The sequence below is a fragment of the Rhinatrema bivittatum genome, chromosome 3, assembly GCF_901001135.1.
Source record: "Rhinatrema bivittatum chromosome 3, aRhiBiv1.1, whole genome shotgun sequence".
Classification (NCBI taxonomy): domain Eukaryota; kingdom Metazoa; phylum Chordata; class Amphibia; order Gymnophiona; family Rhinatrematidae; genus Rhinatrema; species Rhinatrema bivittatum.
Genome location: NC_042617.1, coordinates 544,712,418 through 544,731,411, shown reverse-complemented (window position 1 = coordinate 544,731,411; position 18,994 = coordinate 544,712,418). Strand labels below are relative to the sequence as shown.

The 18,994-nt window shown below is 42.2% G+C and overlaps 1 protein-coding gene across 3 annotated transcripts in view; it reads right to left on the bottom strand.

Moving 5' to 3' along the window:
* Positions 1 to 18,994, bottom strand: part of TBC1D32 (TBC1 domain family member 32) — a 661,976-nt gene that overhangs the window by 424,294 nt on the left and 218,688 nt on the right. For all 3 annotated transcript variants that reach the window (XM_029596414.1, XM_029596412.1, XM_029596413.1), the window contains one exon: positions 7,254 to 7,396. In XM_029596414.1, coding sequence (XP_029452274.1) covers positions 7,254 to 7,396 — 143 coding nt within the window. The remainder of the gene's footprint in view (positions 1 to 7,253; positions 7,397 to 18,994) is intronic.

Sequence of the window (18,994 nt, the reverse complement as noted above, 5' to 3'; positions counted from 1 at the left end):
TTGCAAATTTCATTTGAACAGCCCTTAGAGCTGGAAAGAGCTCATAGGATACCTTCGCGGCCCTCTCAACAATATAGATATCCTAGGCCATTAATTCTTAAGCTCTTACGATACCAACAGGTTCTACAGATTTTTGCTGCAGCACGAAACAAGTCTCCCCTTTCCTTTCAAGGAAATACCATTCTTTTTGTCCCAGATCTTGCGAAAACGACGGCTACAAAACGGAAACTGATGTTGGCACTGCGACCTCGATTACAGGCCCTAGGTGCTAAATATGGGCTGTTATACCCGGCTCAAATGCTGGTAACATATAACAACCGCACACAGATGTTTCACACGCCGCAAGCTCTTGAGGACTTTCTTTCATCCACTGAATCGGATTCCACCATGGTTACCTGATTTTGATTCTTACTGGGATCCGATTTCAAAATTGATTTGGATGACATACCTTCGCTGTGTTCTCAGGTATGTTTATATATCCCGGACGGGATTAGTGCTCCTTTTGGTTTACTGTTTCTTTCGCTGAACGACTGATGAGAGGACTGACTCCATATATTGGGAGTTCTTTGATTTTTCCCTTCTTTTACAAACATTGGTCCAGTCATACATCAGCACTTGTGAGATGGAGCGGGGGACCAGGAGGTCGTCTGGTTCGCCCTGAGGCTCTATATTTTGGACAATAGACGGCCTCGTGCTGTCCAAGACATTTCTATAATGGCTTTTTGTATGTTTTATTTTTGTTGTTGCCTTTCTTTTTGGATTCTGGCTGCTCCATTTGCAATTTTGGAATTTAGCCTTTGTCTATTTTTTTTATGGTTTGGGATCCATGGTTCCTTTTCTACTTTCTATTTACCTCACAATTCATATAGGAGATGTGGCAATAGCACAACATTACTTTGTTTTGGAAATTGATATACCATGGCGTCCAATATTTCTACCCTTCACTTAACTTCATTAAATGTTAATGGCTTCTCACATCCGATTAAACAGAAGAAAATTCTCACGTACCTTCAGACCCTTAATACCGACATTGCATTATTACAAGAGGCTCATCTCACAGCTGCAGAATCTCTTAAACTAAAGCGGAACTGGGTTGGCCTGGTATACTTCAGCCCAGCCTCGAGGAAAAAGCGGGGAACAGCTATACTATTCCACAAAAAGCTTCCGGTCACTGTTTCTCATCAACTAGCTGATCCTGATGGTAGATGGAATTTGGTTCAGTTTTCCATTCAACAAGAAATTTTCCTTTTGCTCAACATTTATGCACCAAACTTGGACACTCCTTTTTTTCATGACGCTTTTAAGCATCTATTACACTCTACTACGGTTCAATGTATCATTGGTGGAGACTTCAATCAAGTTTTGGATCCTATACTGGATAAAAAATCTACGGCACGCGTTACCTTGTCACGCTCTACTACAGCTTTGCGTCATCTCAAGGAAGAGTATGGTTTTGCGGACCCGTGGCGATTACTTAACCCAATGGAAAAGGATTACACGTTTTACTCCTCTCCGCACTCTTCTTTCTCTCGTATAGATTTTTTTCTGACGGCTAATTCATTGATTCCCAGGATTTTATCTGCTCGGATCTGTCCTATTTTGGTTTCTGACCATGCTGCTGTAATACTGTCCTGCTCTTTGCTCAACCCTCTGGTAACTCATCACCAATGGCGTTTTAACCCAACACTCCTCGAAGAGCCTGACTTTAAGCCACTAATGGTTCAAAAAATTGCTGAATATTTCCGATTCAACGCTACTGAGGATATCTCGCCAGCTTCCCTCTGGGAGGCCTTTAAGGTCACCATCCGTGGAGAGATATTAAGTTATACTGCCAGACGGAACAAGATTCGCAAAGAGGAATTACTAACTTTGCAAGATCAGGTTGCGAAACTGGAAACGGAGTACCTTCATCGCCCTACTTCCACCTCTTTGGCGAAATTGATCAAAGCTAGGTATCAATACAATTTACTTCTTAGTGCTAGAGTTAAATTGGGTATCTTTTCTTCTAAGGCTCAGTACTATGCTGGTAATAACAAATGTGGCCATTTGCTTGCTTCCTACCTAACAAAAAAAACTGAAAAACGTCGTATTGTGGCCATAACATCCTCTACTAATATGTTGTTAAAGGACGATGCAGCAATTTTACAGGAATTTCAGAGGTTCTATTCTTCCTTATACCAATCAGAAGTCTCTCCAACGTCGGACTCCTTAACGGATTTTTTACTTTCTATTGACCATCCATTGTTGTCTCTGGAACATCGTCTCCGGCTGGATGAACCTATCACTCAGACAGAAGTTGAAGAGGCCATTGCTTCGCTACAGCTTAACAAAGCGCCAGGCCCAGATGGGTTTACCTCAAACTTTTATGCAGCTTTTCATTCATCACTTAGCTCTAAATTGTTGGAATATTTTTCTTCTTTTCTGTCTCCTTCTGGTATGTCTTCTTCTTTTTCACAGGCATGTATTGTTGTAATTCCAAAGCCAGGTAAAGATGATACATCCACTGCTAACTATAGGCCCATTTCATTATTGAATACGGACTATAAGATTTTTGCAAAAATTTTAGCCACTCGTCTTTCAAGGGTTATGCAGGTCTTGATAGAACCAGATCAGTCCGGTTTTATCAGACATCGGTTAATTACTAATAATGCCCGCTTATTTTTACACATTCAACAAGAGGTTTTTTCGGATCCAACCCCTATGGTGGCAGTATCGTTGGATGCAGAGAAAGCCTTCGATCGCGTTGAGTGGCCTTTTTTATTTCATATTTTGCAATGGTACGGCTTAGGCCCCAATTTTTTGAACTGGATACGCTTGATTTACGCGTCTCCTTCTGCTTTTTTGTATATTAATCAGCAGCTTTCCTCCTCTTTTCCCTTGTATAGGGGTACCCAGCAGGGATGTCCCCTCTCCCCCTTGTTATTCAATCTGGCTTTGGAACCCTTGCTTTCTGCTATTCATCAATCGCCTCAGATACAGGGCGTGCCCATAGGTAATGAAACCTTTAAATTATCTGCCTATGCAGATGACGTTATGCTTTTCTTACAGAATCCCGACACAACTCTTCCGCATCTCTTCCATCTCCTGTGTTCGTACTCTTCTATTTCAGGTTATAAGGTTAATTGGCATAAGACTGAACTCCTTCCCTTAAATTATTCTGCTTCTTCTCTGGATCTCACTGCCTTTCCTCTGCATCAAGTAACTAATGGTTTGAAATACTTGGGAATCTGATTTTTTACTAATCCCTTCGACACCATTGTTCATAATGAGAATTCTGTGTTACATGTGGTTAAATATTTAATACTTCGCTGGTCTCCTCTCCATTTAACTTGGTGGGGCAGACTTGATACGATTAAAATGGTGATTGCACCGAAAGTATTGTACACTCTCTCCATGCTTCCCATATTTTTTTCAACCGACTTTTATAAGAACCTGGAATGAGTATTGGTTAAATTTTTATGGAAAGATAAACCATCTCGTATTGCTCTTTTTAAGCTTAAGGCCACCAAACTACAAGGGGGTGTTAACTTTCCTGATTTCTATAAGTATCATCAGGCGTATATACTGCAACAAGGTTCTCACTATTTTGATTTCGAGCAACCCAATCTTGAATCGCCCCGTTGGTTGTCAATTGAACGTTACTGTAATGCTCCTTTTCCCTTGTATTGTTTTCCCGGAATGAAACTCATTGCATATGCTGCAGCCAATCCCATATTGCGTTCTTTACATCGAGCTTTTATGGCATTTGATTCACAAATATCTGATGCAGCTTCCAAATGGCGCACCACGGGATTGGCCCCGCTTTGGCGGAATCCTATGTTAACGGTAGGAGGTCAACCGATTAGTTGGCCCCTCTGGCAAAATTGTAATATTTGGCTTTTATCCTCTATATTGGATTCAGGTCAAATTATGACATTTCCGCAACTCCGTACTCGGTTTGGTATACCCCCCTCACAATATTATGCCTGGTTGCAACTACGCTCTCTCCTTCAGAGTAGCTCCTTTCGTAAATTTGCTATGGATAAGACCTCCCCCCTCTTGGAATTTTATTATACTCAAGGCCCAAAAGGTCACTTAGCTTCGGGGATTTATAAGCTTTTCAAAGCCCTGCCTAAGCGATCTATTGTGCGATCCTTAACCCACGTATGGTCTGCCGATTGCGGGACGGAGGTCACTGATACAATGTGGAAATATTTTTGGTCAACTACCATTCGTATTTCCCTTTCTGCTAGTTTGATACAGTCCTCCTTTTTTATTGTGCATAGAGCTCTCTGGACGCCTTGGAAATTGCATAGGGCAGGTATGATTGGCTCTCATGCCTGTTGGTCTTGCTCAGCTCCTAAAGCCACACTCAGTCATATGCTTTTTTATTGTCCGATAGTCCATGCTTTTTGGACCCAAGTGTGGCATACTGTTATCAATATCTTACCGATTAATCTTTCAATTTCTTACTCTTTGATAATTTTCAAGGGCGCTGAGCCGTCTCTAGGTCTTCGACGTTCGCAACGTAAATTGGTAGATTTTCTTTTAACTATAGCTCAATACAATATTGTGTCCAATTGGAAACACAGTGAGTTCTTATTGGAACATTTATGGTGGAATACTGTATGTTTGTTTACCAAATATGAAAAAGCTGTTGCTAAGAAATCTGGTCGGTTGGGCGTGTGGGCACAAGTGTGGAAGCCATTAGATGACTATATCGCTTTGCTTTAATTCTGTAAGCTTATGTTGTGCTATTTGCCTTCTCTCCTTTGAAGTACACATTGATGTGGTTTTTTTTTTTCCCTTCCTTTTTGTCTTCTTTCTTTTTATGTTTCTTTCGAATCTGTCGCTTTTTCTTTATTGGACGTATTGTATAAGTACTTGGCTATGCTAGTTATTATTGTAGTTTGGAATTATTTCTTTTTGTTCTGTGTGTTACAAACCGATAAAAATATTTCAACACGAGATATAAGATATATATAATGTCTGGCCGGCCATGAGTCGGCCTCATTAATGGCCTCCATTTACCCCAAAAGATGCAGCCAAGACGCTGCTAGGCAGCACCTCCTGCAGGCCTTTCTAGACACGCGCACGGTGCACCACCCCTTAAAAGCCCCGCAGTGGGAATCGGGACTGTTGGCACTCACTGAAAATGTCAGGCAACTAGGTATTTAAACCCAAGCCTCAGCAACAGGTCCTCCTGTCTAGCAATTTCTGTTGCTACTCATTGTTCCTGTGTCTTGCATTTTTGACTCCTTTCTGTGCCTTTCTATTTCCTTGTGTTGCGTCTGTGGACCCTTGGGCTGAAGCAGTAATGGTGCAACCTTCAGAGAGGAGCCCCTGGACAATCAGACTCAGATGAAGCAGAGACCCAGCAGGAGCGTTGCCTATACTAGCCCTCGTTCCCCTCGGGTTGAGCCTTTGGGTGCCAGATGCGGTCTTTGCTGATGGCAGAAGTGGTGGTCCTTTGATAGCTTGGATCGTAAGCATGCAGAGATCAGATAAGTCTAAGATCTGGGTGATGGTCAGAGGCAGGCAGCAGTCAGGTGTATCCTGAAACAGGCAGAGTTCAGGGGAGGGCAGTGGTCAAGCATGATAAAGATCAGGCCGAGAAATCTGTCCAAGGGAGAAGACGAGGGACAGATAGGCAGGACAGAAAAGCCAGGGCAAGCACAGCAGGAACAAGGCTAGAGATAAGCAGACTAAGAGGGTCATTTTTTAAAGCTAGTGCACGCGAAAAGTCCCTTTTCGCATGCAATAGCTAAAAAGGGGCGGAGTCAGGGCGGCGTCTGCCCCGGAAGAGGAGGAGTTGGGGCAGACACTGTGAAGACAGCGTGGACGGTGAAAAAGTAAGGAGTCTTTTCGCTGCCCATTTCGTGCCCAATAGCACCACCTTTTATGATGGCGCTATTGGGTGTGAAAGCCAGTAGTGATCGCACCGCAGAGGTGCCTTCGCTGCCGGCTTTCACAGGCCCACTCCCCGCTTTGCCCCCCTGCACTGCATGATTCATGATGCCGCGGTATTTTAGAAAATATAGGCCTAAAACAGAAGACAACCTAGATACAACAGAAGACAGGCTGAGCTGAAGAACTGAAAATGAGACTGGACTGAAGAACTGAAGATATGGACTGCTGGAATGAAGAACCTGAAGACAAGGATGCTGTAACCAATAAATTGAAGACAAGGATGCTGGAAACAACACGCTCTACTGTGGAATAGGTAGACCTGTTGCTGAGGAGATTAGTGAGAGGTTGAGAGGTCGAGAGGGCCTTTTATAGGCCAGACTGAGTGAGGTCATCAAGATGTACTGCGTGGCTTTTCCCCACCATGGGCTCTTTAAATGTAGCAGCATCGGGCATGCATGCACCTAAGGAGGGGTGCAGAAGAGGTAGTCGGGGTGTCCTGCCACAAGGTGAGCTGGGGGCTTGTCGCCGCAAAGAAGAGGGGAGCCCTGGCACAAAGAGTGCTGATGGCATCTCGCCGCATCTAGAGGCCCTGCCAGAGAAGTGAAGGCAGTGGTTCACGGGATTAGCCCATGGACCACCGAACATAATATCTTTCCTTGCCTTTTTGTTGTCCTGCAGTGGTTATCCAGCCTGTGTTCTGCCCCAGTACCTTGTCATTCCATTTTTCTGTGCCTAACCCCAGGCTCTGACCCTTGCTTTGAACCTGAGTACTGACTTTCCTGCCATCTGGTACTGATTTCTGCTATGGACATCAACTACTCCTTTGGATTTCTGCTTGCACCGACCTTGGTCTGGAACTGGATACTGATTCTGTCTGCCTCGACCTGGACCCAGACCCTGACAGCCCTCACCTCTGCCCGTACCCTGACTCTGTCTGACCACTCCTTACAGAACACTCGCCTAAACCTTGCCAACTCCTGGAACCCAGGGGCTCAAACTGCAGGGAACGGGGCTGGTATAGGTGACATTCCAGCTAGAGATCCATTAAAGGCGTGTCCACCAGCTGTCAGTGTGGGTCCTGTAACTTCATCTACTAGGCTGCGTCAACTACGCCACATTCCAAGGACTCATATATATATATACATAAATAAATAGACAGATAGGATTGATATATTCAGACAAAACAAAAATAGCAGCAAGCAAGACAACATAAAAAATAAATTTTAATCAGTAAACTTACAAATTTCAATACAAAATCCCATCATCAAATTTGACAGAGCATATTTCTTAAGATTTTGCCCATTCCTTGTTACAAATTTTTCAACTTTACAACAGTTTCAATAATGTTACTATACTTTACTGACCTCTTTTCCATTTAGTAAAGAGTAAATAGGATGCAAAAGGGCATCTATAACTGCACTAGTGTATAGGCATTCAGTGGCACATTCCTTACGATCACACAGCATTCGTAAGACTTCTATCACAAGGCCTGCTGGCGAATAGGTGCCTAATAAACAAAAAATTGTTTAAAAATTCAGATAATAAACAAAAAATTCAGATAAATATTCTTATAAATAATTAAATTACCATGGTGCACCCAACTTAATGTAAAAATGCTCAGATGGATATATAGGGTATAATGTGACTGATCAAATAACACAACATCAATTCCAATATTCCTATTTTTCATCTCCAAAGTAAACATTTCCCTAACTTTCTCAATTCCCATTTCCTGATATTATCTGTATTACATATATATCCTCATATTCCTGATTAACACTTATCTATCAGATAATCTGCTGGGTTTTTTTTACAACAGAAACTGTTTTGTAACAATATATTTTTCTCCAATGTAGATGTTGCTCTTATCAGCTAAAGTATCTCCTTTGCTTTCATTTATCAAATTATTTTCCCATTCTTATCCACTCATTAATACCACTGTATTGAATTCTATCCTGTCATAGAACTAATGAAAACAAAAAATGTATGAAAAAATTGTTTAGGAATATATATAGTCTACCTTTTTTCACAATTTGTGGAAACATTATTAATTTTCTAGAAAAATTTGGAATGAATTTAGATTTACTATCTAGAATAACATATTTACTTAATACCTGGTAAGCAAAAATAACTACTGTTGATATATGGGCAGCCTAAAATGGACACTGTTGCTAAGACTTTGGCTCACTCAGCGTACCCAGAAGCCTTCATTGTCTGTGGCGTGCTTGCAACTTTGGTCATAGAAAAAAAACCTTTAACTGACCTGAGATTCAAGACTTTGGAAGACATCTGGAATACATTTAGGCTCTGCAAAGCCTATGCTAGAAGGTCATGAGGTTACAGATGACAAATGGCTGAGGCCACATTCCCAGGCCACACTCTTGGACTACCCGTCTCCAATTGAGAGGCCCAATGCCCCATGAGAATAGAAGGCAAATTGAAGAGATTGACATATTGACAGGACAAAGAACCTCAGAAGAAGCAGCACACATCTGGCAAAAGCAAGGGTAGTCTCAAAGGGGCTTTCACGTGCGTGGAGAGTTTTCAGGTTAAAGTAGTCTTAGTCTATCCTATTTCATTAGGTCATACTGTGTAAGTGATTATCATCATAGGCACACAGGCATTTCTCTATGGTTTAAACCTATAAAACGCAGCTCTCACGATATACTAAGAGAGACAGGCAGTAATGCTCTACCTATGTTGTAGGTCTGGCTGTCTGTATCTCCCAAGGATATGCAATAATAAATTTATATTTGTTTTTACTAAATTATTTGTGATATCCTTGTGTCTCATACATGCAGAGAAGCGCCTTTCCAAGGTAAGGTAATTTATACATTTTTGGCAACAACGAAGGGACTTAGCAATAGCTGAGGCTATTGTCATTTTGTGTAGTGTTGCATTGGATTCTGGTGGACAGGGTCCAATTCCACACTACGTTCTCGGACATCTAATTTGGTTTTAAGTCCGAAGAAAGAGTACCCAGACTTAAGTGTTCTGGAGGAGCATTGCTGGAGCAGTAATACCTGGAGGACACTGAGCCCAGACACGAGGCTTAAAGAAGTTTCTGCGCTGACCCTGGTGGTCTGCGTATGATGGATCCATTTTTGTAAGTATGTACATCAATCTTCAATGATCTATCTTTTTTTTATATATATATATATTTTTTCCATTGTTTGTTTATGTGCACATGTACAGTGTATAGTGATTGTATGTTAAATCTTAAATCAGATATTGTGTCTGTTAGGGCTTCTGTTTCTGCCTTTGTTTTCACTGTTGGTCTCTCTTGGCCGAACTATAGCTCTTTGTGTTCTAATTGGTTCCCAAAGATGGACTGATGCTAATTCAATTCTTTTGAGTTTAACATCTTAGGATTCCATCTATTCTTATCTATCCTGATAGCTCTTTTTCTTATTAACAATAAAAAAAAAAAAAAGGGAGAGGGATAGGGATAGGAATAAATTTTTGCAGTTTACAGTTCGGGTTGACTAGAGTCAGTGGGTGTATTCTGCTGTAGGGGAGCCATCTAGTGGACAATATGCAAACTCCTTTAGATTTAGTATTAAAATCAAATCCTCTTAATATTAAGGATTTAAAAAAATTTCATAATAAATGGTGTAAAAAGTCTAAAGCATATCCAGATTTTGTTTGGGTGAAAGAGGGCTTGTTACAGCCTTCAGTGTTGTTGGATTTGCTTAAATATATTAGAGATTCAAAGAAAGGACAGTCTTTAGATAAGCATTTGCAAGTGTTTGATTTATGGTATAAGCAGAGAGATTCTGTCCATAAGGAGACTGAGTGGGATAAAATGCCCCCACCATATGCACCTGATAAAGCTTCTGTTAATTATTCCATGCTCCCTGATTCTAGCTCTCCAGGCTTGTACCCAGCTCTGCCCGAAGTTTATAGCAGTTTAGGGCAATTTCCATTACATGCGGTGCCTGCTGAGTTAGGACCTGTAGATCCAAAAGATGTAGCCCCAGGCTATAAGCCATTGCAGTTAGACCCTCTGCCAGTGACTCCACTATTTGTTATTGATAATTCAGGAGAGGGTATTTCTGGAATATCTCAGTCCATAGGTGCTCCTGCAGCTTCTCTGCCCACAGCCATTTCCACTGCTTCTGTGTCAGTGGCAGCACCTGCGGCACTGCAGCAAGCAGAGGGATTTGTCCCATCTCAGGTAGAATTAAAGGAAGGGTGGCAGGAGATGACTTGCATTTTGAAAGGGTTAATGCATCCGTCAAACCTTGTTCAATCTGGTCTGATAGTAGATGAGCTAAGAAAAAGGTTTTGAGAGGTTCTTACACTTCCATTAGCTGAAAGCATAGAGGAGGAAGGAGAAAGTGATAGCACGGAGGAGGAAGAAGGCAAAAGTGTAAGGAAAAAGGGAAAGAGGAAAAAGAGCAGGCTAGGAAAGGATTGTCGTAGAAAACAGCCATCCAGACAATGCAAAACTCAGGGATGTGTTATTATACATGAAGAAGCAGATGAAGAGAAAGCCTGTAGAGATGGAAACGGAGACCTGATTATGTTTGTCCAGAGTTTACGTAAACAGACACCAAAAGAAATAGTGGCTGAGAGTGAAGATAGTCGTTATGTGGATCCATGGGTGGATAGTTTAGCCAAATGGACTGAGGGGATGAGAGGAGATATGTCCCCCTATCCAAGACAGGGCTCTTTATCTTCCAGAGATATGAATGTAGCCCGCCAGTGTATTAGAGGTCCTTATGGGGATTCTGATTGGGATGATCACTATATGAATGCTGGCTTAATGGTATGGGAAAAATATGAAAAACAAGCAGGGGCTGAAGCTACACAGTATCCCCTGTTGCTAGGGAGACCTAATGAGAGGGGTCAGGTCCTCCCTCGTTATACTCCATGGCAATTTACTGATCTGACTAATTTAATCCTGCAGTTGCCACCTTTAATGAAAGGTGCAGGTACATGGATTCGTGAGTTTGAAAAACTAACCAGTGGACTGACTCTAGCCATAGGAGATATTAAAGCATTATTAGCTAGACTCCCTGGAATTGATGTAGATGCATTGTTTAGACAGGCTAGAATGAGGGAAATCACATTTGCTAACTCAGAATATGATGGTAATCCTTTTAATCACTTTTGTCATAATGTATGGGACGCTTTATGGCAAAACTTCCCTACACAGAGATGTATCAACCCTTATGTCACGTGCATGGGATGGTACATCTGATATCATGTGCAAGCAATGCAGGAGGAATGGTTTCGACAAATGGAACAGCCATTTGATCAGCTTGGAATGTTACCTCTGTTTTATCAAGCATTGCCAAAAGGTGTGCAGCAAAAGTTAGATCAGGTTGTAGAGTTAGAAAGTAAATTGTGGCCAGAAATGTTCCTTAATATATGCCACTATGGTGATTTGTATGTTAGGGAGAAAGGTAAAGGAGCTGATGATTTGACTAAAATCCAAACTAAATTATGCTCTATGCAGATCGAACAGCTAAATAAACAAAAAGATGATGAGACAAATAAGGTGACTGGGACAGTAGGCGTTAAAGCATGTCCAGATAAGGAATTTGAGTCAGAAATATTTATTTATTTATTTATTTATTTTAAGTTTTTCTATACCGGCATTCACAATAAATATTGCATCATGTCGGTTTACAATTAACAAGTGGATAAGGAACAAGAGGCAACAAATAACATTGATCTTAGTAATAATAGAATAATGATAATAATAGTAGTAATAAAACATTAAACAAGAGGAGGCTAAGGAATGCAGTTACAATAAAACAGGGGAGTAATATAACTTGGATCGTAGAAAAGAAGCAGGGGTTTAATTGGAGATATGACATGGACAGGATGGGTATAATGCAGGTTACCCCCAGAATCAATTAATAGGTACAGTAATTACACCTAGAGGAAATAATATCTGTGGTAGAGGGATGTTGCGAGGCAGGAGAGGGACAGGTGAATGAGGAATGTATGGGAGTCTGTCACAAGGAGCTGGGATCGGACCTGATAGAAGAGGAGGTATAGATTGCTGGTATTGTGGCAAATTCGGGCATTTTTAGCACGAGTACAGGGCGAATCCTGATAGAAACAGTGCTGGTGGTTGAGGGAGACAAGGAGGATTTCCTCACTGGGATCCTGCAAATGAGATCCAGAGGTATAGAGCAGGCAATGAGTATAATCATTGACTTTTAGGAGTGGTGCAAATTAGGGCAGGAACAGCAGATCCCATGTTGACAATACATGTTAACAAACAACCTTATACCTTTCTATTGGATTCAGGGGCGACCAAATCTGTGATTACCAGACTTCCTGAGGGAGTTGCATTGTCAGATGAAACTATTTGTACTTTAGGATTTAATGGACAGAATAAGCTAGTACAGAGAACAGAAAAAACTAGTGTGCAGTTAGAAGGAAAAGAAGTGATGAGACAGTTTTTGTATGCTCCAGATTGTCCAGTAAATTTGCTAGGAACGGATTTGTTACAAGCCTTAGAAATAGAACTCTCGTTTGCACCAAACTCCTCAGCCCTACATTTAGCTAGACAGTTTGTCAATCTAACACATAGACAGGAACAGTTTCCTCATGTGCCTGCTTCAGTATGGGCTACTGAAAAAGACCCATATGGTAAGGTACAGAGTGTAGACTCTGAGGAAATCCAATTAAAAGCAGGTTATATGGGCCCTAAGCATAGTCAGTACCCTTTATCTCGAGAAGCACAGGAAGAATTAAACCAGAAATTGCATCTCTTCTTAAACATGGTATAATAGAACCTAGTGGGTCACCATTCAATACCCCTTTGTTCCCAGTTTTGAAACCTCACGTGCACTTAATGAAATGGTAGTAGTAGAATATCCTAATGTTACAAATCCAGCTACTATTTTACAAACTGAGCCATTAGGAAAATGGTACACGGTTTTAGATTTGGCAAATGCATATTACTGTGTGCCTCTTGCTTTGCAAAGTAGGGAGTTAACTGCTTTCCAATATAATAAGCAGAGTTATCAGTGGGCTAGATTACCGCAAGGTTATGTAGAAAGTCCTTCTATCTTTTCTAAAATCTTGTCTCAAGCTCTTCAGGCAGTTCGTGCCCAACTTCCAGTGGGTGTGTCGTTGATCCAGTACGTGGATGACCTATTGATTTCAGCAGCAATCCGTTCTGCCTGTATGAAAGCGACTGAATTGCTGTTGCACACATTAGCACAGGCAGGATATAAAGTAAATTCTGACAAAGCACAAATCTGTCAGTCACAAGTTTCATTTCTAGGATTGGATCTAGGTATAGAGGGGTAAGAGCATTGGTTGTGCACTGCATGAACAAGTGTCAGAATTGGCAATTCCTCAAACAGTGAAACAGTTAAGAGGTTTATTAGGTCTGTTGAATTTCTGTAGATTGTGGATTCCAGCTTTTAGTACCAAAAGCAAGTTACTGAGACGAAATCTTAAAGGCAGCCCAGCTAGTGATGATAAATTGACTAACTGAAAAAGATCTGGAACTATTGCAGGTCTTAGTGCAGTCAGTATTAAATGCTCCTAGTTTGGCTCTTGTTGATTTAAATTGTGCAGTTGATTTGTGGGTGTATCATGGTTCTGAAGGGTGGACAGCAGCTGCGTCTCAGCATGATAACGTAACTCCCATTGCTTATTCTTCTGGCACCTTTGGGGTGGTAGAACAAGGATTTTCAGACTGAACTAGGGATTGTAGCTTGTGCCGACGCTATTTGTAAATTGCAGTCACATTTGCCAGGCATTCCAATTATATTACATACTTCTCATGCAGTTAAAACACTTATGGGAGATGCCCATATTTCTTCTACTGTTTTAAGGCTTGATAAATATTCACCACGAGACCCATCAAAGTCAGATTGGGAGAGCATAAATCTAGATTTACCACAGCCAAGATGACGGCTCCTATGGTACAACATCTCACAGATTGTGGTCACACGATAGCTGAACTACAGTGGACAGTCCTGGAGCATATCGAACTCCCCTCTAGGGGTGGAGACATACGGTCAAAGCTCAATTTTCGAGAGGCTTTTTGCATCTATACTCTAACATCATCTTCCCCCCGGGGTATGAATGACGAAATAAATTTCAACCTGTTGCTATGAGTTGACTTTTAGGTCTTTTTGGGGATAACTCAGTACATTTTACATACAAAATTTGGACGTCCGAAGTTATTTCTTAACAACTGACGTCTCACCATGACACAGAATACCAGAGCATCTGGGAGCAGTTTTTATAGTTTAATGACTTGGGATATTCCATCAATTGGTGCATCAGCATCAGATAGACAGTCAGCTGTTCCCACAAACCGAACAGACATCGGGTTCAGTGAAATAAAACCGGCATTTTTTGATCAGGTAATCTAAACTGTTAATAATATACACTATTCGTCCTTTCAATAGAGTACACAGGACATTAGTTTTCCATCACGTCGGCTCCTGACGCCAGCAGGTACGCCGCTATTTTTATCAATTGAAAGTACCATCAGAGGAGAGTAAATAGGACATCAGTTCTCAGTCACATTGGCTCCTGACGTCAGCAGGCACATCGCCATTTTTATTGACTGAAAGCACCATCAGAGGACGTTTGAAATGTTCAGTTTTCTTTCAGGTCCATTTATCACGAGTGAGTTATTATGAGCAAGGTTCTCCATTAGGTCGTTTTTTGACGTCACAGTGCTTATACCATCCACTCACGCTGATTGGTCAGTTAATGTTCCGATAAGTACTTTAAAAAGGAGTTAGGTTGAACTGCAAACTATTCTTCCGGAGGCTCTTGACAGAGCAAATCTACACGAGGTGGCGAATCTGAGTAAACAGATCAGAAGAATTATTGCACGGAGAGGTTGAGACCCCATAAGATTGGTTGGACATTGCCAGCACATTCCCCTGAGGAAAGACTACGTCTGAAACATGGATGGTTCGTGTCGGGATCATCACTAAGGTTTGATACAATCTGCCAACACAATCGGGAAGTTGGCTAAGGACCCTCCTTAAACCCACCTTAAAGCCTCACAGCTTGTAAAGCGTTCATTTCGCATAAAAAATCTTTTTTCATGACCATATAGCCACGGAAGAGTCTGCAGTTCCTTTGGGACTTTCACTAAAAATTATTTAATTTCAAAAAAATCACACACGGAGGAGGAGGTTGGTTGATGATTATATACCAATGAAGTATTGGTGCAGGGACACCTACACAGTATATGAAACCTCCCTCCCACTCCATAAAAAATTTTTGGTTAAATTAATATATATTTAGTCAGTAAACCTTGTTGTTCTACACAGTGTAGGTGCATGAAAAACTCTAAGAAAATGGAAAAAAGACATATTTAAAACTTCCATTGAAAGCACTTTATTCAGTCAGCGACAAAGATTTTTCTCCTTGATTCATGTTTGATAAATATTCAGCCATATTATTGACTTCTACAGTGTTACATAGGATTATTACAAATGCTTCCAAATTTAATTTTCTCCAGGACCTTCTAGAGGGAGCGGTTGTGTTTCCACATACTTGTGGAATCACTGTACTGCCCTTACCTGATAAAATTGTTTTATCTAATGAACCCCTAGTTGAAGGAGATTTTTGGCTTACAGATGGGTCCTGTACAAAGGCAAGCCCACGGTTTGCTGCTATTCAATACAACTCTGCTGATCAAGTTCTCAGATGTGAGCAGTTTTCATTACCAATGGAAATGTCTGCACACGGAGCAGAACTGTGTGCAGTCTCATGGGTATTACTGCTTTGAGCGGAGGTGCCTTTGACTATTTTTACAGATTCACATTATATATTTTCATCTATTAATGAGCATCTGAGAAAATGGAATAGGAGAGGATTTATCTCCGCTTTTGGAGAACCTCTTTCACATGTACAGTTATGGGAATTAATTTTATCACGCCTACAGGAAAGAGGAGAGAAAGGATTATTAACGGCTATTTGTTGGGTGAAAGCCCACCATGCTAGTGATACATGGATCTATAGAGGAAATGCATTGGCAGATTATGCAGCACAAGAGGTTGCTCAGACAACTTGCCAGCCAGTAGTAAAGGAATTAGTGCAAACTAGAGCACAAAGGGAAACAGGATTACGAACAGTTCAGCAATTGCAGGAATCAGCAACAGCGGAAGAGATAGTGAAGTGGAAAGCTGCAGGCTCTACGTTTACTAAGAATGTAGGCTGGGTGCATCCAGCAGGAACGTTGTGTTGTGTTTTGAATGTTTTAAATCTGATGTTACACGAGGCTCATTGGCCTCTACATAACAGTTCCAATACAATGTATATTAATTTGTCTCAAAGTATATGGGCTCCGAATTTACAGAGCCTTTGTTCACAATTTGTGACCAGATGTCCAATATGTGCTACTGCAAATCCCCTTAGAGGTGCAGTGACCCCTAGTGGACATATTCCAAAACCACAGGGACCTTATTTAGAATGGCATTGTGATTATACTGATATGATCCAATCCTGTTCTGGCTATCGCTATTTACTTATGTGTGTCTGTCCGTACACTCAATGGCTGGAAGCCATACCCTGTAAAGCAGAAACAGGTACTTGTATGGCAAAAGCATTGCTGACCCACATTATAACCAGATTTGGGGTACCAGGGAAAATTGTGACAGATAATGGATCACATTTCAGAAATGAATTAATGCATGCATTAACATCAGATCTGAACATCATATGCTGTCATGTATCTGTATATAGACCTACTTCAAATGGTTTGGCAGAGAGAATGAATGGGATTCTTAAAACAAAATTAAGACAACTGATGTTGGCTTATGAGCAAACTTGGCTCACTGTCTTACCAGCTGCTCAGATAGCACTTAGAATGAGCCCAGTGAGATCTATAGGCCTCACTCCTTTTGAGCTGTGTATGGGAAGAGCTATGAATTTACCCCAACAAGTTGAGTATCAGAAACATGCTAAGGTACCAGATAACCTGTTTGTTTTTCTTAAAAATCTGCAGGTTGCAAGTCAACAAATAAATGCTGTCAGGATGAGCAAAGAGGATAGATGCCAGATGTCTTATAAATTCCTTTATTGAAGTGGAGACACAAGATATGCCCGACTCAGGCCGAGTTTCGCCGTTTGGAAACGGCTGCCTCAGGGGCTCATGAGCGTATTCACGATGAAATCTCCACTTGAACAGTCAAACATGAGCCCCTGAGGCAGCCGTTTCCAAACGGCGAAACTCGGCCTGAGTCGGGCATATCTTGTGTCTCCACTTCAATAAAGGAATTTATAAGACATCTGGCATCTATCCTCTTTGTTCATCCTGACGGCTTTTATAGAACAAATAAATGCTGCCAGAGCTAAGCAATCCAAAGTGCTAGAACCTTTGAGGGTGTATGCAGTAGGAGATTTAGTCTATCGCCACAACTTTACCCACCAAACGTGGAAAGATCCGGTGTACACTGGTTCATACAGAATGGAGAGATTACTTACCTGATAATCTCGTTTTCCTTAGTGTAGGCAGATGGACTCAGAACGAATGGGTATAGTGTGCTCGTGCTAGCAGTTGGAGACGGATCTGATGTCAGCACGTAGTACATATACACCTGCAGGAAGTGCAGAAGCTCAGTAATCTTCCTTACAAAAGCATTATGGATATATGTGTGACTGACCGATTGATTAACTGAACATGATTAACCTGACCGATTGACAGTAGCTGGAGACCGCCAGTGTTCTCAACTGGAAGGCATCGACACCCGGCAGGGTGGATGCCCTATGTAAGGAAACATGGCTTACCTTGAAACGGTGAATCCCCATATATATCGGCAGCCGGGCGGGATGCTGAGTCCATCTGCCTACACTAAGGAAAACGAGATTATCAGGTAAGTAATCTCTCCATTTCCTAGCATGTAGCAGATGGACTCAAAACGAATGGGATGTACAAAAGCTACTCCCGGACTGGGTGGGAGGCTGCCCGAGGTCCGTTTAGGATTGCCCTTGCAAATGCTGTGTCCTCCCTGGCCTGGACGTCCAGACGGTAGAATCTGGAGAAGGTATGGATGGAGGACCACGTTTCCGCTCTACATAACTCTGCAGGCGACAGCATCCTAGTTTCTGCCCAGGAGGCCGCTTGTGCTCTGGTAGAGTGAGCCTTGACTCGTAGAGGTGGTGGTTTTCCCGCTTCTACTTAGGCCGCCTTGATAACTTCTTTGATCCAGCGAGCAATAGTCGCCCGTGAGGCCGCTTCTCCTTGCCTCTTTCCACTGTGAAGGACGAACAGGTGGTCCGTCTTTCGTACTGTTTCCGACATTTCCAGGTATCTGGACAACAGCCTGCCGATGTCGAGATGACGCAGTATTCGACCTGCTTCCGATTTCTTCAACCCTTCCATGGTTGGCAAGGATATGGTTTGGTTGAGGTGGAAGTGTGAGACCACTTTGGGTAAGAAGGAAGGAACCGTGCGAAGATGGATAGCCCGTGGGGTGATTCTGAGAAATGGATCGCGGCAGGACAGCGCTTGTAGCTCTGAGATGCGGCGTGCTGAGCATACGGCCAGCAAGAACACCATCTTCAAGGTTAACAAACGGAGGGACAGGCCTCGGAGGGGTCTGAAGGTGGGTCCCGCTAGGAATTCCAAAACTAGGTTGAGGCTCCACAGGGGCACTGGCCATTTCAGTGGCGGGCGAATGTGTTTGACTCCTTTCAGGAAACGTGAAACGTCTGGGTGTGTGGCAATGCTGTTGCTGTCACACCTGGGTCCGTAGCAGGATAGCGCTGCCACCTGAATCTTGATTGAATTGAGGGACAGACCCTTCTGAAGCCCATCTTGCAGGAAATCCAAAATGATGGGGATTTTAGCGGCATGTGGATTGGTGCTGCGAGTTTCACACCAGGCTTCAAATATTCTCCAGATCCTTATATAAGTTAGTGATGTGGAGAACTTGCATGCTCGGAGGAGTGTATCTATTACTGACCCCGAGTATCCCTTTTTCCTCAGTCGAGCCCTCTCAATGGCCAGACCGTAAGAGAGAATTGAGCTGGATCCTCGTGGAGGATGGGACCTTGTCGCAGCAGGTCCCTGTGAGGGGGCAGGGGTAGAGGATCCCCTGCCAGTAGTCTTCTCATGTCTGCGTACCAGGGTCTTCTTGGCCAGTTCGGGGCCACC